The 21,864-nt window shown below is 40.7% G+C and overlaps 1 protein-coding gene across 2 annotated transcripts in view; it reads left to right on the top strand.

The window, feature by feature from the left end:
* Positions 1-20,697, top strand: part of Pid1 (phosphotyrosine interaction domain containing 1) — a 218,698-nt gene extending 198,001 nt beyond the window's left edge. For both annotated transcript variants that reach the window (NM_001379478.1, XM_039084113.2), the window contains exon 3: positions 18,473-20,697. In NM_001379478.1, the coding sequence (NP_001366407.1) occupies positions 18,473-18,949 (477 nt within the window). In that variant the 3' untranslated portion in view covers positions 18,950-20,697. The remainder of the gene's footprint in view (positions 1-18,472) is intronic.
* Positions 20,698-21,864: the final 1,167 nt, after the last annotated feature.

Genomic DNA, 21,864 nt, shown 5'->3' with positions numbered 1-21,864 from the left:
GTCTGTTTCTGGGGTTGCCACAGCAGCATTCAAAATATTTCAAGGTCAGCAAAAAATAATTTCTGTGAGTTATAATAAAGCTGTGTATATTGTTTTTTTTACTTGGAAGAAAACTTAGAAAAATGCTGTTAGGAAAAAGTTGATAATTTCATTTTGAAATAAATAACTTTGTCTCCTAGGGCCATATGAGGACCAGGTAATTCTGTGTCTCTTTTCTTTACCGTTGGGAATGAAATATCAGAAAATTAGGTCTCTAATATTAGAGTATATCAGAGTATAGACCATTAGGGATATTGAATAAAATTATTTTAATCATACTGGCATGACAATTTGTCAAACTAGAAATTGATTTTAGCAAGAAATATGTGAGGAACTCGATTACCAGATTGCTTGCTGGCTGTATTGGGAAGAGGCAAAAGGCACATCAGGCAAAAATGATTAATTTAGTTCTGGGCTGTAATCACAGAGGAATTACTTTTCATTTTTTAAAAAGGAGACTCATTTATGCTACATTATATTGAGGCTTTATTGATGTGCTTGCTAGATTTTGCATTTCCTAAAGACAGACCACTTAGTCATATAGATTGCTGCTCTTTGAAGAGAGATATGTTCAGACGACAGGTAGGTGGTACACCCGATGAGAAGCAGTATCTGTCATCTGTGGCTATGGTACAGCTGTATAACAGATCACCCCAATCTCGCTAACTCACTATGTAGCAATATCTATATCTATATCTATATCTATATCTATATCTATATCTATCTATCTATCTATCTATATGGAGAGAGAGAGAGAGAGAGAGAGAGAGAGAGAGAGAGAGAGAGAGAGAGAGAATATCTGGGGGCCTGGGTCAGTTACTGTTCTCAGAGTTAGGCCTTCAAGGCTGTCTCACAGCACTCCCATTGTTTAAGTAGTCTGGCTTAAGTAGCTTTGAGTAAGATGACTGATTAGCCACAGAGCAGTGTCCATGTGTACAGCCATCATAGCTGTTGATGGATTAACTTTTAGCTGGAATTCTAAATTTTGGGGGTTTGCAGACTAGCTCTACCCAACCAGTAGGGTCCAGTTAGAAAAGGGGCCCAGTCTCAGAGCCTTGCTTCTGTCTAAAGCAACAGACACCCACCTTGTAAGATTAGGTCCTAGCTGAATGACAAATGTGGAAATGTTTGCCGACGTCTAAAACAACAAAATTCTGTGGCTGAGAAAGATCAAAATCTATGTCTGAGGTTATGTTCTTAGACTGATTAGAAAAGGATCGGGTGATAGATTCGTGTTTCTTTTTTTTTTTTTTCTTTTTTTCAGTCAAGGGCAGTATGACCATCAGTTTATCAAATGATGTGTTTTGTATATACAATATATATATATGTATATGTATATATACACACACATACATATGGATAGTTTAAAGAATAGCTTTATCAGTTTCTTTTGTTTGGAGGAGGGCTAGGCTTGAACAGAGAACCTTACGCAGCTAAAGATATGCTCTACCACTAAGCTCAATCTGTAGTTTTATTTTGGCTTTCAGGTATAGTTGTCCTAGCAACTATTCAAGGAAAATATATAGCATATGTTACATTTTTAGTTGTAGCTAAAAGCAGGCTTCTTATTTGGAAAGTAAGGGGTTAACTTCTGTTGGATATAAGGTGGGGGGGGGGGTGATTCCCAGGGCTGGTTATCCCTCCTGTGGAGATAGTCCAAAAAGCCTAGATGACACCAGAAGCTTCTAGGAGCTCTTGGCTCTGGTTTACAGTATGTAGTGGAAAAGGGATGCTTTTCACTTGAAGAAGCAAGGACTTTGCCCATTTCATTCACAATGCCTCCGATATGCCATCAGCAGCCTGCAGTGGTGTTGGTGCAAGATAAATGTTTGCTTTCAGATGACCAAAGGCTTGTTTTGCTTTCTCTGCTCACCTGGAATATTTATGTTTTCTGAATTCACAGATTTTTAAGACTCTCATTTTGTGGACTTCAGTCAACCATTTTCTCTAATAGATGTAAAAACTCAGATAAGAAATAAAACTATCTGGGAAAAAGTCATTCCTAAAAGCAACAGAACTTAATATTTCAGCCAAACTTCTGTGCCTATTATGAATTTAAATATGTATTTTCTTACCTTGCAGATGCTTTAATTGACAGAAATGTGGGTTCCATCCACAATGGTTCTATTATGTTTAGATTTACAAATATTCTGTTAGATTCGTGTGCACCAGACTTCTGCTGCTTGAAGTCATTGCTAACTAAAGCATCACTTTAAAAGTGTTTTAACAGCACTTATATTTGAAACACAGGAAAGAAGAAAAGTAATTGAAACAAAGCTATGTTTTAGCACTAAAGTCATTTATTGAACCTATTTCTACACACACACACACACACACACACACACACACACACACACACACACACTTTCAAATAGTTACAAATTAAAACTTGACTTGCTTTCACTGTTATGAGCCCACTATCAACATTTGCAGAGAGCTGACTGCTGGAAGTTTAATTGAACGTCTTTTCCTTTTACACTAAGTTGAGGCTTGGTAGCCTCTGGGTAATTTTCAGACCAGGTTTATCTCCCTGCCTAAAATGAGCACTACCTCCAGGTAAAGTTAGATGATGAATTACCGAGTAAATTTAATTCATGTATGAGGGCTTCTGGGGAGAATATGGACCAACGTGTAAAACTGTCTTAAAAGCAGTCAGTGTCTTATCCACCTCAATTTGTTGAGAAGAATTCTCTGCAGGCTAAGGCCCGTTTGACAGTCATTAGATGGGAAGGTCCTTGGTAGCAAAAGAGATCGCCAATCAGCTCCCTGGAGGAGTGGGAGCTGTTATGAGGTCTTATTGCTGGCAAATTGGTTAAAATGGGACCCTTTAAAATTGAATACTTAATGTCAGGGTTTTATGCTAAATTCACTACTATAAAGATACTTGAAATTTCTTTGCCTTAATATTCAGATATCTGTGTGTGAATTTTTCTGGGACTCACAAGAAGGCGATTTTTGACCATCCTTCTGAGACATTCTATCTTTGAAGTCCACATCTATGTGGCAGTGTTATTACATGCATGAACTTGTTTACTTCTTTGGCTGAGGACTTGGGCATCATGATGTTATTTAACCACATCAGGGAAAATGGGAAGAAGGATGAGGAAGGGGATTACTTCCCAACATCTTTGGATGGGAGGGCACAGAAAGGTAAAAATTTATGGGACTCTGAACCCATGTTGCTTTGTCTTTTTGCTGAGCCTGATCAGTAAAATATGTCCTATACATGAATGCTAGGCTTTCCTGAGGGAGACACATGATCAAACCCTGGTTGTAGATAGTAAGTGAAAAAATTGAGGTCATGTTGTAAGTGGAACATATTACTTGTTAAATGGACTGTATGGTATGAAGGAAGAGAACGGAAGTCTCTTGAAGGATTCATACTGAACTGTAAAGCTAGGCTACACTGGTTTGTGACAGAGGAATAATAAGATAACATACTATGTATATATATGTATATATTCTATATATTATATTGTACATCATACATTATATATGTGTGTGTCTGCATACACACATATATCTATATCTATCTATCTATCTCTATATATATCATATACGTGTATTCACATATGCATACAATGGAATATTTTTCGTGAACAGACTAATGCTTGCAGGAAAATGAATGCAGCTAGAGAACCCTGTTAAGTAAAATAGCCAAGTATAAGAAAGATGAAAGTCATGTTTGCTTTCATTTGTGGTTCCTGACTTTCATATAGACTGGTAAAATTGTGGGTGTATGTTTATAGAACATGAGTGCATGTAAAAGGGATTTGGTGTCATCCACTTGTAGTCTCAGTACTGGGGAGGAAGAGATAAGAGGGTGCCTCGGTTTGCTGGCCAGCCAGCCTAGCCTAATTAGTAACTACAGCAGGAGAAGCTGTCACAGTAGGAGAAGCTGCATCAAGAAATAGCAAGTGAGAAAGATACTTGACATCAACCACTGAGGTCTACACATAGGCCCTCACATGTGCAATACATACACACAGTGTACAAGCATACACTTTATGATTTAATAATAATAAGCAGCCAGAAACCACAGGGCCCTAAAGCCATTGTTATCAACTCCCCTTATTCTGCATGTTTATCACTTTTTATGAGCTAAAATTTGTTCTACTAACTTTTCATCCTTTTTGTTTTCATCAAAGTGTATGGAGAACTTCCTTTCTGTACAGTCAGAAGAAGAAAAGCAAAGGGTTTCACACCTAAATGGTCACAGAGGCTAAAAATCCTACAGAACTCACTGATCTCGAGAGGGGACATTTTGTGGCAAGATTCCTAATAGCCATACTCTTTTGTCTCTGTGGTGACTTGTGCAGGTACGCTGTGTACATACGCCAGCATACATACACATAAGCACCCACTATACACAGGGGCAGTACTTATGGAGCGGGGCCATAGCTTCATTGGATCTTCCCAAATATACTAACATTTGACAGCTACTCAAAGGCAATATTGATAAGGACCCATGATGCATTTCAACAGAGCCCCCTCTTCAGATGTGTGCAGTCAGTATGTCTGCACTCATGAGGGGCTTGTAGTGACTACAACCTTGAGTCTTCTGTGTGCAATGTGGGACCCTGTTGGAGAGCCTGTCCATCCATTTTGACAACCAGAGAATTCTCCAGGGTTTTGTTCTGTCATGGTCCTCGTTAGACATTGTGATGTGAGAGATGTGCTTTCTCAGGGGATAAGGATGATGTGCTATTGCTTATCTGCCTGGAGTCTTACAGCCTCTTCTGATATTGCTTCAGGGACCACAACAGAGAAGACCCTGAAAACTGGGATCATTTATGTTGGAGGAAATTTTATAGACAGATGGCTTTACTGTCTGGGAATGGTTCTGTGATCAGTATGTGTAGGCTTTTGACTACATGGAGTTCATTATAAATATGAGAGACATGGAGATGTGAATGTCTATATCTAAATCCATATATGCATGTAAATTGACACATAAACTTCCCCTAAGGGAATAGTGAACTAAAATAGTTCTTAGAGTACAACATGGTGCTTCTGGGGAAATATGGCTTAACACCACGGCTCTGTGGCGATACAGCAAACATTTTTAGAGTTGAATGTGTTCTGTGTATATGGTTTTTGTGTGATTTCCCCCTCTGAATTAAGAATAGCACAAAGACGGAGAGGATTTTCTGATGTGAGTGCAGTGGGATTACTGATTGACTAAACTTATAAAAGAGATTACAGCATGACTCCCGTGTGATAGTAAATTCCTGGTTACCTGGTCTCTAGCACTCAGCGGCTCTGTTGTCAGAACCCACTGGGGGAATGATCTTTTCATGGTGCGTTTCTGCTCCTTTGCTTTTACTGCCTTGCAATTCACATAAATTCAGGCTTTTGACCAGGACTGCCAGTACCGACGGTTTTCTTTTTCATCGTTCTGGACATTGTGGGCAATCGAAGGAGATGTAAAACAAAACGAAATACCAACATTGGAAGGAACATATAAACCTGGAAATAGAAGACTGAGAAATTGAATGGGCCATTTACAAAGGAAGCAGTGTGGATCGCCAAAAAGCACCCAAACCACACCATCTTATTGGCAACTAAAACAATAACAGGATAATAGTTTCTATTTGTCAAGTTAGTGGAGGTGGTAACAATGGCAGCTACCCTGAAAAGAGTCTGGTACCTGGGAAGACTCTCATATGTAGTTACCAAATATGGCATGGAGTAGATGTCCCTGAAGGGCAATTAAATTTACATATCAATATCTTAAACATTTTAATGTACATTGCTACAGCAACATTGCTCCTAGAAATTTGCCATAGGCAGAGTGTAGTTTTGTGTTGCTCAACACCTTGAGAATCTAAATGAAACTAATGAATCCGCTCTTGGAAAAATTCAAGCACGTGATGCAACCGAATGTGCGGGTAATTTCTCTTGTTGCTTAGTGATCGACAAACTCCAGCAAAATGATAATTCCTCATAGTGCACACATCACTTTTCATTGTTCCTACCGCACAGAATAATCTGACTTTGGCAATTGGAAGAGATCCAAAGCTCTGGGTAACTCCATATTTAATAGATTTCATAAGAAAATTGTGTCCTGATGTATTGTATAGCATTATATTTTTATTTATTTACTTTAAAAAGTTGAGACAGGTAGCTGTGCAGAACTCTCTATGTATTAGAGGACTTTGGACTCGTAGTCTTTCTACCTCTACCTTCTGAAAAGACTGGGATTGTAAACTAAGCATGTATAACCACAAACTAACATACTTCATCTAAATAGAAAAGGAAAAATGGTGGTCAAGATCCCCTCTACTGTCTGGATGAGTCTTATCAGTGCCTTTAACCTGAAGGTCCTCATTTTTCTCTTTTTCTTTATATTTTTGAAGCTTAAGCAATGTCCTTGTGGCAGTTTTCTCGGTTTTGATAGAACAACTCAATGGAAGAAAGATATATTTTGTTTCATCGTTTCTGCCCTTCATATCAGGAAGGGCATAGTGTTGGGAGCAGCTTGGTTTATGGTGCCAGGAGCATTTTGTGTTGGCTCTTCATCAGGCAGCGGTCGGAGAGTAGAGACAGCTAGGCGGGAACTTAGGAGTATATTCCAGAGTTCTACTTGACATTCTGCACAGCCTTAAAAATAGTGCTACAATGTCTGGAACTAACACTGTAAACATGAGCCTTTGGGGGACCCTGCAGCTCCACAGCACAGCACACTCACCTCCCCCAGCTCTGTTGGTTGTGCTTTCCTTTGATCAAGTTTGGGTGACTGACAGGCAGGGAGGGTATCTTTGCAGCATCTGTTCCTGTATCATTTGGTTGGAGTCAAATTGTCCCCTGTAATTGTATCTCTCTATTTGTAATTGCTAAGTGACTCTTGGGGAAGTGGCTCTGTGGCTATCTATCATCTCATGAAACAGCCATTCCTAGTTTTAACACCTACTGACAGTTTTTAGCTGAAAGGTGAATATAGTGTAGCTGCCACATTATGGCTTTGTAAATTTCATCACCTTCTCTCCCTTCATTAGGTATCACGAGAGGCTCTCTCTCCTTTACATTTCTTCATTCATTCATGTAAATAAGAACGGACTCTGATTCTCATTGTAATACTTGGCACCACTATCATTAATATCAATCACCAGACAGCCCTTATTTGGTCAATAGGATGGTCGCCAGATGCCCTTCAGATATCCTATTGTTATTCCATTTTTCTACTCTCTGGCACAGTTCTGAAATGGTCTCAGATTTTTAACTGTCAGACTTGGAACCAGTTTTTTTTTTCAGTAAAGCTGGTTACTGTGAGGATACTGTTCACAGGCAGCTGGACACAGCTAAGAACATGTGTACATGTATGTATGCAATCATGTGCACAAAATCGACTTGTGTGTTGGTACCAGCATCTGTACATTGAAAGCCATGGATTTTAATGACTTAAATGCCCCCAGGAATGTCCCAGGGCTCTGTTAGCCTTTTGCCTCTCACACTGACTTCTAACAGTGGGAAACCCAGTTCTTCACATTTGCTATTTTAAATTTGCAGCTCTGGCAAGCACGAAGTAGGTCCAGGATCACACATCTGCACCACTTTGTAAGGCAGCACACAGCAAATAGAACTCCACAGTACCTTGTAGTTTCTCTTGCTCAAGGACAGAGTGTTGGGCTACTCGAAGGAGACATCATTTGAGGGATTTGTCCCCTTCTCTCTGGTTGTATACTTCCTTTGCGGCACAGGGAGACTGCCCCACTTTTCGCTTTATTCCACTTTGAACGATTTCTCTCCATTCCGGTTGCCTGTATTAATCTCAGTTTCCCTGATTCAAGAAACCACAACTGTGCAGAATGATGTTTTAAAAACTCATTTCCCCAAGCGTGTGCTCTGTTCTCACATAACCGTGAGATTTGAATCCTATTACCAGCCACCCACTGTTGGAACCAGTCCCTGTTCTTTCTGGGTTTCCTTTTTCCAACTGAGCAAATTCATAAAACTATGAGCCCTTACTTCATCTTCTTCTTGTACAAAGCAGTAACTTTTTAGTTTGCTTTGGTTCCCATTACAATATAGCCCATAAGCTCTTCCCTGTGAATAAATTCTTCTTTTTATAGTATACTATAGTGGATCTAATCTATTTTTGTAATAGTATCTTAGAGGGCTGTCCTGTAACTTACCGAACCGCTTTGTTTTGTATGAGCATGTAGGTTTTTATGTGTTTTATAATCACGAGTAGTAATACGATGCATAAAGTTGTGGTGCATTTTTATATGGATGCAATATCTATGGTAAATTCCTAGATGTGGCAATGCAAACACAGAAGGAAGAAGCGAATTACACATGAACAATTCCATTCTAAAGTGTCACACCAGCGTGCAATCCAGTCATCAAAAAATGAGAGTGACTGCTTCATTCTATTCTTGCCACCAAGAAAGAGAGTGAGGGGGAGTTTAATGGGAGGGTCTGGAGGGAGGAAAAGAAGGTGGGCATGATGTTATTTGTTGTATTAAATATTAAATCTTGATTGGGTGTTTCTACCCCATCTTTGATCATTCAGTTCGCAGATAAAAGATACAGAACCTTGGTATTTATAATAAGCCTATAAATCACTAGAAAGGGGCAGATATCTGCCCTCTATGCTGTTATACCTACTTCCCTGACAATAACCAGAGATATGACTTCTGTCTGTATGGCTACTGTTGCTCCAACTGGCCAACCGTCATGGCCAGTTCTCATGATCCCTTATCCCATAGTGTGTTCTCTTTTCTCCCCCTTCTCCCTTCTCTCGTCTCATGGCCCTACCTCTGACCCCAAGTCTGGGAACCAGAACCTCACCTACCTCTCTTCTGCCCAGCTTTAGGCTGTGGGCATCTTTATTCAACCAATAGTTTTAAATTAAGGAGCAAGGTTAATAATATCACTTGGTGTATATGAGGATTTCTTCTGGGGGGCCGTATTTAGCATTAGAATACATAGAAAAAGACCACACCTCAACGGTAACTATACTTCCCAAATAAAAGACAATTCTTTGAAAGATTAAAATCAGGAAGGTAATAGAAAATGGAAAGACCAAGGGAAATGTGCTTTTTACAACATTTCTACTCCATCTTCTGTGATATTCTATGAGACGTAAGTATAAGGGTTGTATTATAGATACATCCATAGGTGTTGGGATCACCACGGTTCCCTGTTCTCTGTATTTTGACCAACTGTGGATTTCATATACTGTCTCTACCTGTTGCAAAAGGAAGCTTCTTTGAGAAGGAATGGGGGCTCTACTGGTCTGTGGGTAGAAAGATAAGCATTTAGGAATTATATTGCTTTAGGATGATGACAGTAGTAGGCTCTCCTTTAAGCAAAAGACCTTGTTTTGAAAAAAAGGAATAAAAGATCAAGGTAAAACAAAACAAAAGCAGATTCCAGTGGAAATTTGTGTCAAGGTTTTCATTTCAACTTGTCTTTACTGCTCTGTAGGACATGGCCATTCAGGATTGTTTAACCTTTCCCTTTATGTCTACCTCCATAGAACACCTACGGAGAGCTGTGGCCCTGTAAACACTTGCCCTGTATCTGTCCCTTCTCACACAATGTTGTACATTGACAGTCTTTTCAAACATCTAGTGCTTTCTAGGCTCTACTTCCGATGAGCTGTGCACCAAGGAAAATAGACTGAAAAATGCTCCAAGGGCTGAAATTGGGGGCATTATTCACCTACCACTGTCCCTGTTCCCTGAAAACACTCCTCAGGGTTCTTCTCAAGCGGTCTTCTTGGTATTGATTTATCATTAAGGGAATGTTCTCATGTGACCATTTGGGGGTATACAGCAGGCTTCTGAACTTCAGTCACACCCTCAATATACACAGCTATTGAGAAAGCAAGAGTGAATCACAGACTTGTCATAACATAAATTGTGCCACTGGGTGGCTCAATCCTGGGTCTCACCATCCTGAGGTGAGCTCTCCAGATGGGGACCTGGCGAGAGAATGTGGGCTGCAGTGTGGTATCATTTTTATTAAGTGCCTTTGTCTTCAGGGAGCATACTTCAATGCCCTTTAGATAAATTGCTTCCGTCTCAGATAATGACAGTGACAATATTTCCAAGCTTCACATAGCCAAGATCCAAATGACAGGAAAAATATTGCACATTGGGATTGCTTGGTAAGTGCAAGACAGGATGTAATAATCTCATCTTTCTGCCTTATTGAAACGAGTTAATATAACATGGATAAAAGAAGCAAATTTGTCAGTTAAACATGTAATAGTGAGATATATGCTAAACAGAAGTTTTACACACATGTACATGTTTTATATATAAATATAAGTATATGTTTATATATACACACATTCATGTGTGTCCTATTTTTAACTTCAATGAAATACCTATTGAACCTAATTATTCCTGGGTATAAAGTCTTATTTAGTTTACTATCTCTATAGTATATATTTACATTTTACAAAGACAATCGATTTCTCAGGAAAGTTCCTATAAATGTGTTTTTAGGTTCTGTCAATGGACCTCATGAAAATGTTGATGCATTCAAATATTCCTGATATCTGTGACCACAGGAAAGATTACTGAAATATTACTCAACCTGAGCTTGACCATAAATCTGCTACAGAAAATATGCACTTGAGAAAAACGTACTGTTTGTTTTTTAGCATTGTTGGTACTGTTATAGACAGTATCCTGATTAATTAGGCAGATTCCTCGAGGGGTGGTAGTCTTGTAAGAAATGGCATCAGACCTATCTTCCTTGTGAATATTGTTTAGATCAGTGGTTTCTACTCTGATTAATGATAGGTCCACATTTTCTATCTTATGTGCTATACCTTAAACTATTTCCTTCCCCCTCAAACCTCAACATGTAAGCGAAATTTATTATTTGATATATATTTTTTCATGCTACAGGAAAGATGCTGTCAGCGAACACTTTTGAAAGCTTTTTTTTTGAAACATTAAAAAACAGTTCATAGATCAATCCCCTCCTTTTACTACTTTGCTGAGTTTTTCTGGGATCCAGGAAGACTGAATGGAGGCTTCTCAACCCCATGGAGGCTGATACCTAAACCAGGCAAGGCCTTTGGGGGCCTGCTGGCAGGCTGACCCCTAACTGAAGGGATCCCCAATGAGAGGATTGATTGTTTACAGTAGATAGTGTCAAGGGGCCTGAATCTTACTGTCCAAACTTAAGTCCTGGTCCCCAGCTAGCTTGGACAAATTATTTCATCTCTCAGGAGTCCCTTAGTCTGTAGAAATAGCATAATCATAAAATTTGCATGTGGGATCATAATGAAGGGTCATAATCTATATAAACATTTCACCAAGAACCATGGAGAAAGGAAGCCCCAAGTAACAGTCACCATCTACGGTCCAATCACCGTTGCTGCTTTTGAGTCTTAGCATTCTGGAATTCATTTCAGTCACTTCCTGTCTGTCTTCACCTGCCATTGTTCTAGAATCTGCCATGCTTATTATTTTGTAAAGAAAACAAACATCTGTGGTTTTCACCAAGAACACCGTTACCTTTTAATTCTTCCTTTGCATATGAGAGCACATGATGCATGTTCATCAGGAGCGGATCTTGCCATTTAGGATGTAAAATGTTTGGCTCACGCCACTACTCCAGTCCTCAGTGTCCAGTGGAGATTTGCTTCTCTTTGACCAGCAAGACGAGAGAAGATTCAAGCTGCGGTCATAAATAGTGCCCGTGTTTTCTCATTTCCAGTTCTCTGAAGTATGCCAGTGGACATCAAGGACAGCAAAGGAGTCTCACTGCAGCTTTTGACCCAGGGTTAACAGTGGCTCTTGTTTTTCTCATCTTCTGTCTTGTAGCCCAAAGGCTATGAGGCTCTCCAGCTACGTTTTCTCCACCTTCTGCACCTCCTGGGCTATTTTATATCAGCCAGAGAAAGGCAGCTTCCTACAGAGCATGAAAGAAGAACGCGCTCTTTCATATCCCAAGAGAAGCTTCTAGAGAGCTTTTGTTTTCAATGGGCCATTTTGTTTTATTTTATCTTATTTCATTTTATTTATTTATTTTTTGAGAATACCAGAAGTACACTGGATGGATGGCCAGCTTATAAAGCCAAGCTCCTGATCTTTGGAAAGCCCTTAGTTGCCAGTATGTGTGAGCTCTAACCCAATCACCCTTCCACCTTGTGTCCTTGTCAAGGGTCCAGGTCACCACCATTCTCATTGCGTGCAGTCTAGAGAGAACGGAGCAGGTTCTAAGCAGGATGAAATGTGGACTGGCTGTTAGGAGAAATGGTGTTGGTGGCAATGAGGACCGACCTCAGAAACCCTGGCTTATTTAGCCACAGCTGAGCAGGAATTCATGAATGGACAGCTCATTCTTGAGGAGGGATTCCAAGGACAAAGGCTCTGTGGATCTGATGCTGTCAGCACTGTGGACATGCTGTGGGTCCCTCGCACATGCAGCCTGAGTACTGTTCTGTGCTGCAAATGTCCTTGGATAATTGAGATGGTATAAAGCTTACTGACACTCACTGCACACACCATTTGGAGTGTGAGTTTATGACAGCAAATAACACATGGGGGCAGGTTTTCCTTTCTCTGCTATCTGTTTATTGCTCTTAGAGAGAATTGTTTACACACACACACACACACACACACACACACACACACACACACACACACACTTTTTCCCTACGCCTGACTTTCTGACCACAGAAAAGATGCTGATGTTTACATACTGAGGCCAGCTCTTACTCTGCCTGAAGCCTGCCCTTGTCATTTTATGTCTATTTATTACTTCCGGGAAGTAAAGAACTAACAAAAGCACAAAAGTAAGGAAGCAAGAGTGAAAAGTCTATGTCCCAGTTTGGGCAGTTAGTGACCTGTTTTGAAATTTGAATATTTTTGTAACTTAAGCAGCCCCAGAAGATTGCCCCTATAATGGACAGGTCTTAGAAGGAACAAATCCACGAAGGAAACGTTCACTTCTCTCATCCATTCCCTCTCTCCCTCATCATGTGTATCTGTCACTGTTTCACAGCCTTGTTGGTGGTGGGACATCCTGAGGTAGCACACACTCATCGAGCCTGACGTTCTCAGTGTCCTGTAGCCGAGAGGCTAGCAAGCCTCCCACGGAGGGTATCTAGGCTAGAGATATTTTGCCTCAACGGATGCAGATGTACAAACAGGCAGTGCTCCATGCTCTAAGGGATCTGCTTGCCAATACCTAGCTACTTCTTGACCCGGTATACACAGGGTGTGTGGTTGCATGCACAATGTCATTGAGTTTTGGGCACTTTGAGAAAATGAATCTATTTTTTTAATTCCTTAAATTTATAGATTATAGCTATATATCTTCACAGGGTGCAGGAAAATTGCTTGTACATGCCTACACTGTGCAACTATAAGCTATGTATTAATATTCCAGATATTTAACATTTATTACCTTTCCAAGATGAGAATATTCAAAATCCCATCTTTTAGCTATTTTGGGTTATCTGATGCAATACAGCTAGCTGCAATCTCTCCTCTATATAGTGGTATAGAGGGGTACTTGATCTATTCTGTCTGGCAGTCACTTTGGACAGGTTAACCATGATCTCCACTCTTCTACTCCCCAGATCTCCGCAGCTGATTATCCTGCTCTCTCTTTCTGTAAGCTCTGCCCTTTTAGATTCCATATTCTTGTCATTTGTGAGAGCTTCCAAATAAGAATAACATCTTTATTTTTAAAGCATCTTGGCATATATGGATCTGGAAAAGAATTCTTTTACAAAAGTGCCAGACAATTGAATCTTGTTAATCATTTGGAAAGACTAATTTCATCTAAGATGTGATGAACAGGACAGCGATGATGAACACTTGGAGGGACGTCACCTGCAAATGGGGATATCTCTCATCTAATAGAAAAAAAATGTTGAACAGAAATTCAGACTCTTTTAAGCTCAGTGCTTCACAGATCACTAAGAGTTGCTGACACGTCTAAAGTTTTATGACAAAGAGTGTCCCTAGTGCTGCTCTCTGAATGACTCTGGGTCTGTCTCCTGTTTAGATCTAAGATCTAAGTTTTGAACTTTGGACAGAGTTAGTAATAAGAATAACCCACCTTGAAGTAGATGTAACGGCCCACCTTCAGTCCCAGTAGTGAGGATGGTAGAGTAAGGCTCATCTCTGTGACTTCAAGGCCAGGCTGCTCTACTTAACAAGTTCCATGCTCTCTGGAGCTTCAGAGTGAGGTCCCGTTTTTAAAAATCTCCTCCTAGTCCACAGAGTGTCAGTGGATCTGATGTACGACATGCTTTTACCGTCACATGTTATACAAACATCCTTTAGAGCCTTGCTCTTCCCCTGGAGTTTGATTTTGTTATGGACATAGCAAGTGATGGGCTTATGTAAATGATGACTTGAGACCTTTAGCACAGGCTATTTAGTGGCTCTTTTTCTGTAACTGGCGAAAGCAGACACTACCTTAGCTGAATGGGTTTCATCTATGTATCGTGTTTTACCCCAGTGCTTTAAAATTCCCTTTCTAAAGATCTATGCATTATTAAGTAGCTTTTATTATTGTCTCATTAAAACCTTTGAGTTTTGAATCTCTGCTCCATTCTTCCCCAAACATACTTCCAAAGTAAGTTTATTTTTCTTACAGATCTTTACCTTATAGATAGTAAACATTCATAAGGAGACTTACACTTTTTCCTTGGCTGGCTGTCAGAATTTCATTACTAGGAACTGGCTTTTTATTTGGATGAATCAACTACAGCTTTTAATGAAGTTTTTTTTTTTTGAAAAAGTACCTTTTAATTATCTTGCAGTGGAATTCTCTGTATAACTTTTAGAAAGAAGTGTGTGTGTGTGTGTGTGTGTGTGTGTGTGTGTGTGTGTGTGTATGAATGAATGAGAGAAAGCTGAAAGCATATCAAAAGAATTCCCCTTCCTCCAGACTATCTTTCTCTCAAATATAAACTGGATTATTTCTAGTTTCAAGAAGTAGAATGAATGTACTTTGTACTTTCCCATTAGGCACCCAAATTAGTTGTTTCCTTATGGGTGTGTATGTGGGGGGGGTCTGTGTGTGTCTCTGTGTGTGTGTGTCTGTGTGTGTCTGTGTCTGTGTGTGTGTCTGTGTGTGTGTCTGTGTGTCTGTGCGTGTGTGTCTGTGTGTGTGTTTGTGTGTGTCTGTGTGTATATGTGTCTGTGTGTGTATGTGTGTGTGTGTCTGTCTGTGTGTTTGTATTAAAATACATACAACATAAAAAGCAATCATGGTAAGCCAGTTTCGAGTATGTACTTCAATGTTACCGACGCAGGCATGATTCTCTAGCCCCCTTACCTTCACTGAGCAACGCAACTCTCCCAGGATTCTTAACCAGAAGCTCAGAATCCCCCAGCCAAGATCAGCCCATCCCTGTGCCTTAAGCTTCCATGGCCCACCAACCTAGTTTCTGTCTCTGTGGTTATGATAGCTATACGTTATCAATTATAGTATGCAGCTGTTTTGTGACCTGCCTATTTTATTGAACACTAACAGTCTCAATGCACATTCGCCTGGATGGTGCTGGGTATGTGGGTTCTTTCCACACTCCAACTCGTAGGCATAATGGGTCCTTTGATCTTGAACATACAAGTTATCTCATTAAGACCCAGCAATTTGCTCTTTTGAGAAGGACAAAAGAGTCATGTGAATCAAAATCTGTTTTATCTTTTGATGAACTACCCATAGTGTTTGTATAGGTTGAATGTGTTCACGATTAAAGGCCAGTTCTCAGGTTGGCACTGTGAGACGGAGCAGAACTTTGAGGAAGGTGGGAATTAGTAGACTTGAGATGCTTTTGAGCAAGTTTGCTTATAGTTCTTGAGAGAAGGCTGTAAAAGTTCAAGCTGTCCCCACCCACTTTTTTTCTCTCTGCTTCTGCTCGGCATCTAACCTCTCTTTCTGTTGATGTCCTGCTAAGATGTGCCTCTCAGTTACCCTTGTCAGAAGCCAACCAATGCCCCCCAGTGCCTTGCCCCAGTTTTGGACTTCAAACTCCCAAATTTTGGGCTATGCCATCCTCCTTTATAAATACATAGGCTGGGTCAAACACCCTTGTTTCCTTTCTGCTGTGATAAAACTCTGACTTAAAGAAACTTAGGGGAGAAGACGATTTATTTGCCTCACACTTCCAGGTCACAGTCTGTCAGTGAAGTGCATCAGGGCAGGGGCTCAAGCAACAGCTTGAAGTAGAAGACACAGAGAAATGCTGCATGGTTCATCTGCAGGCTAATGCTTAGCCAGCCTTCTTCTATAGACTTGGGACCGCCCTCCCACTTGGGACTCACCACACAGTGAGCCTCTACATCAATTACCAATTAAGACACACACACACTCACACACACACACACACACACACACACACACACACACACACACACACACGCCTATGGGCCAATCTAATTTTGACAATGAAGAGATGACTCTTAGGCTGTGTCAAGTAGGCAAAAGTATTTTACTGTCTGACGAATAAACTAACCAAGACATTTTTTCTGTGCTATTTTAAATCTTGCAATGGGGTATCCAGTTTTTCATCTTGCTAACATCTCCTGGGATTGTCATTTATTGTTTTGGTAGCAGTCATAGTAATGAGTTCTAATAGTATTAATAGTATTTCCTTGCAGTTCTGAGAATTGTTATCATTTCTGAAGTAATCAGTGTCTGAGTTAGGTTTCAATTGCTATAATAGAAAACCATGACAAAAGCGACTTGAGGACAAAAGGGTTTCTTTGACTTAAATAGCCCAGGTCACAGTCCATTGATAGATGCCAAGGTGGGAACTCAGGACAGGAACCTGGAGACGGAAATGCTACAGGCTAACTCACTCCTCCTGTCTTGCTCAGTTTGCTTGCTTATAGCCTCCTAGACAGTTTGCCCAAGAGTGAGAGTGCCCACAGTGGTCTGGAACCTTTCATATAAATTATCAATCAAGAAAATGCCCACAAGCTTACCTACAGGTCAATATAATGGGAACATTTCCTTAAAGGAGGTTCCCTCCTCTTAGATGGCTCTAGCTTATATCAAGTTGATGGAAGCCGGCACAGATATCAATGTTGAGAATCTTTTCACATGCTAGTGGCCATGGGTCCATCTTCTGCAGACAGAAATCTATGAAAGGACTATGCCTTAATCTTTTCAGTAGCAGAATTGAAGATTTGCATTGCCAGGCCTAGAAAAATTATACTTTTAAAGGGAAACTCTTGTTTCAGAGAGAACCAGTGTACAAAAGGTTGCCCTAGAACCTCACTTTCATGTTTTAAAAGTTTGTATGCAATCCTCTGGTCCCACTAATCATAGTCAATGACTTGGAGCCATTGTGACTAAATTCCATTAGTCTCTTTTGCTCTCCTTCCGTGGACCCTGCTCTAGGATTCACATTCATAGTGTTTAGAGCTCTATGTCTAAATTTAAACCAAACTCTGCATAGATTTGAATTGTTCTTTAATTGACCCCTGAGCCTTCATAACTTCTTTAATAGCAGCACTGCAGTAACAACAGGTCTACCCATTCCAATGAAGATGAACAATAGCATATACTTCCTGGCAGACTATGAACAAGGCCACATGTGTAGTGGTCAGAGGACAACCAGTGGAGGTCAGTTCTCTCCTTCCAAAGTGTGGGGCCAGGGATCAAACTAGAGTCTTCAGGCATGGTAGCAAGTGTATTTACCAGCTGAATCCTTTTGCACTTCCACAAGCATTGTTTTTTTAAAAACAGTATCTGAATCCTTTAGAATTATTTTTCCTATTTTTAATAGTGTCTATCTAGATATTTGATAACCTTGTATTCTAGTCTTATCTAATCTCTCAGTTATAGTCACATACCCAAATGCCCATCATTTCAAAAACCGTTTAGGCTGAAAAAACAGATAGGCATTGTTGCATTTTAAGACTTCTCAGCGGAAGAGGAAAATCCTGCTTCAGGCTGTACTTCGGATAGAACACTTTTTGTGTCTTTGGTATTAGCTGGAAGCAAGCAGCATAAAGGAACTCAAGAAGGGGAAGGATTTGGGGAAAGAATCCAGCCAAGAGATAAGCTTAATAAAGGCTTTGTTTTGCAAGACTCGCAGCCTCCTGATTTCCTCCTCTCCTTGGGCGATTGCATTTCTGAATGATTGAAAATAAACTTCTAATGACCTATGATTTCAAAGAAATGGCAAATTAAAGGAAAGATCACCATCAGCCACTTTAAAAGTGTGGGGAGGGTGCAGGGGGTGGAAGAGGGAAGATGTTCTTGAAGTATTAGACTTTTAAAATATCCAACTCTATAGTTTGTATGAACTTGTCCTGGAGGAAACCTGGAAGAAAGAAAGGGAAAAAATTCTGCTTCCGAGGGTCAAGGAGTATGCGTACCCATGCAGGGGGGCATACCCTTTGGTGTGCAACAAGTTGCTCTTCCTATCGGAGTAAATAAACTCAGGGCATCATGCTGACCTCTTGCTCTGTTTCCTGTCACCCATCTACAGGTCACGTATCTGGGCAAAGTCTCTACCACAGGCATGCAGTTTTTGTCTGGCTGCACCGAGAAGCCAGTCATTGAGCTCTGGAAGAAACACACACTGGCCCGAGAAGAGGTTTTTCCAGCCAACGCCCTCCTAGAGATCCGGCCATTCCAAGTGTGGCTTCATCACCTTGATCACAAGGGAGAGGCGACAGTGCACATGGATACCTTCCAGGTGGCTCGCATTGCCTACTGCACAGCCGACCACAACGTGAGCCCCAACATCTTTGCCTGGGTGTATAGAGAGATCAACGATGACCTGTCTTACCAGATGGACTGCCATGCAGTACAATGTGAGAGCAAGCTGGAGGCCAAGAAGCTGGCGCACGCCATGATGGAGGCATTCAAGAAGACTTTCCACAGTATGAAGAGTGATGGGCGGATCCACAGGAGCAGCTCATCTGAAGAGGCTTCCCAGGAATTGGAATCTGATGATGGCTGAAGGAACTTTACGATGTTCTAGCGAAGGCAGCATTTGGGCAAGGAGTTTCAGAAGCTAAATGTATTTGCAATGATTCAAATTTGGTACGAAAAGACTGCCAACCTATTGGCTGATCACGCTTGTTAAATTCAGAAGAGTGATTCTAAATCTAAAGATACGTATCATTAATTATGTGACATTGAAATCTGCTGCTGCCGTGACCTTTAGGAGAGTAGGAGTACAGGTGGGGAGGAAGGTTCCAGACTCTCCTCTGGCTTTTTTTTCCCTCTCCTATTCTAACACTTCCTGCTGGGAGATCTCCACGCCTATTTTCACCATTCTCAGGCAAATACTCTGTGGCTGTAGTTTGACGGACTGTTCCGATCTGCCTTATGAAATCCAACAAGAGTGTTAGCGGCATCTCTGTGATCCCTAGGTGGGCAGGTGGCGTGGGGAGTTGCTGCTGTGTGTGGAGGCTGCAGGATGGAAGGGACACGTCCATGTGGGCTGACTGGTTGCTCCTCTCCCTTGGCATGTTTGCAGACACTCTCCTCAGTCCGTGAATCAGCACAGCTTGGATTGAGCTTTACAACTAACAGCACGCTAGATGGCAGTTAATTCGCAGTTAAAGATAATGCTTTTATTTACATGAGTATAGCAAGTAGTACCCTCCTATTGTATTCACTTCCTCTATTTTCTTAGAATTCTTGCAACTAATGACTGTTCCCCTCCTTATCCCGTCACCATGCCACCATGTTCTTTCTCCTTCCAGCCTCCCAGCATGGGATGAAGGCTCAACATATTGCAGGACTCCAAAAGGGAAGAAAATAAAAAATTAAGTAAATAAACGGTCAGCAAACCAACAAGGAATCTAAGACATCAGAAACCCTAGGAAGGAAGGGAATGAATGGCCAAAGCCTATGGCGGCTTCCCTTTAGCAAGCCCTGATTTATAGTAACTTCCTTGGTTATGAGTCTTGTTGAATGAGTCTGCTTGGAAAGCGTAAACTCTGACGTGGCAATGCCCTGGAAGTCTTGCCCCATCATTTAACAAGGAACTCAAGTAGGCAATGAGTGAAATCAAGTTTGCCTAGAAATCCCATGTCTTTCCAGGAACCTAAAGGGAAACATGATCTTGTTGTCCTGAAAGTGATATCTTAGAGTCAGAGAACTATCAGTTCTGATGAACAATTCTCATTGGCAACTCGACCTCTCTCGTTTTCAGGATATTTGCCACTCATAAAAAGTCATGGAAACATATACACATTTAAGGTGAATAGACACATTAAGCTGGCAAATGATCTACTTTTCTTTCAAGTAATATTGCTCCTTTAAAGGGTGTGTTTTTATTTCTGGTGATGTCAGGGGCCACGGGGTACCTTAGAAGCCTTAAGTGAGAGCTAATATAATCCAGACAGCAATGGTGTTGGTATTTTTGGTCTGTGTACCCGTGTGCCCGTGTGCCCATGTGTGTGTGTGTGTGTGTGTGTGTGTGTGTGTGTGTGTGTGTGTCCCCTGTGTGGGTCCAGTTTCAAGGCATGTACAGTAAGCATGGAGTCATATTGATGAGGACTCACCTCCTGAAGATATGCTTGTTGCTTTATGATATATGTAAACTATTCTTTAGATAAATGCATTCACTCTTTAATAAAAGTATGTTTGTGTTAATAAAGCCAGGGTGTTTCATACTTTATATGAACTTCCCTTCTTTTTTTTAAAGAAATGGAAATTTGACATGTAAAATAAATCAAACTTGGTAAACAGTGAAAATTTATCTATTTTTTTTTATTTTAAATTGATCACACAGCACATTCCTTGTGTTTGGAAATCTTTTTCACTTTGTTTTTCATAGCTTGATGCCCCTTAATTGAGAGGATAATGTTATTAATGGTGTTGACCTTCATGCTTAATGTTTTGGATTTATTTCAGAGAAGAATGTTCCCAATCATTTTACAAATAATTTCTATTTAGCCCCTGCACCCGCCCATATACAGGAAGAACTCATCCTGAATTCTGAAAGGTAAGCCTGGAAAGATTCCTTTGGAGAGTGGATAAAATTGTCTCCCCTGGGCTGTGATCTCTCAGAATGGTCACATTAATAAAGCAAAGAAGTTGCCTGTGGAGCAACGTCCTTCACGGAATCAGTAACGAACAAAAAGACTTCGAAGGAGAAAGTATAGGCGCCTGCTGAACAGATGCGTTCAAGTGTGGATTATTACCAAAGTCTGATGGAAATGGCACTCCTCTGGAGTTGATGTTCCCCCAGTTTTTGTTTTATACTCTTGTCCTTGAATTTAAAAAAAAACAAGAGAGGAGAAGGGAGGGGAGGGGTGATAGGAGGGAAGGGGGAGAAAGGAAAGGGGAAGTAAAGAGGGAAGTAAGAACGAGATGGAAAGAAAGAAGAAAAGAGCGAGGCTGGTACATCTCAAAGCAGTGACATCTCCCTCCCCCAGTAATTGGCCATCAGAATCCCTGTGCATATATGGTTATTTATTAGAAAAGTTTTTTTTTTTTCTGAAATTCTGGTTTGAGTATGAAGTGTGACATTCTATGTAACTGGCTTGGATAATACCAACACAGGGTTCTTCTCGGGAAGATGGGTAAGTAATTGAAGCTAAACACAGACTAATATCTTTGAATTAACTGACGAAGTGTTCTTGACTGTGTCACTCCTCTAAAAGGGATGTGCCAGCCTTTCATTGTGTTTTGAGTGTCTCCTGTTCCCTTCTGTAGTAGAGTTTCTGTGTTAGTAGCCACGCCCTTTGCTTTCATGATCTTTAGCTCCCATGCATCATACAACCCAGTGGTAATATGGAGACTGATATAGCATTGAGGAACCTGAGATCTACATCCTTGGCCACAGGGACCTAGCCAGGACTTGTACTGAGATCCACTGGATGGTGTTGCACATTTGCTGTGTTGAGGCAAAATCCATCT

Source organism: Rattus norvegicus, chromosome 9 (genome assembly GCF_036323735.1).
Source record: "Rattus norvegicus strain BN/NHsdMcwi chromosome 9, GRCr8, whole genome shotgun sequence".
Classification (NCBI taxonomy): Eukaryota; Metazoa; Chordata; class Mammalia; order Rodentia; family Muridae; genus Rattus; species Rattus norvegicus.
Note: the sequence above shows the minus strand (reverse complement) of the source record. Positions and strands in the feature narration are given on the sequence as shown.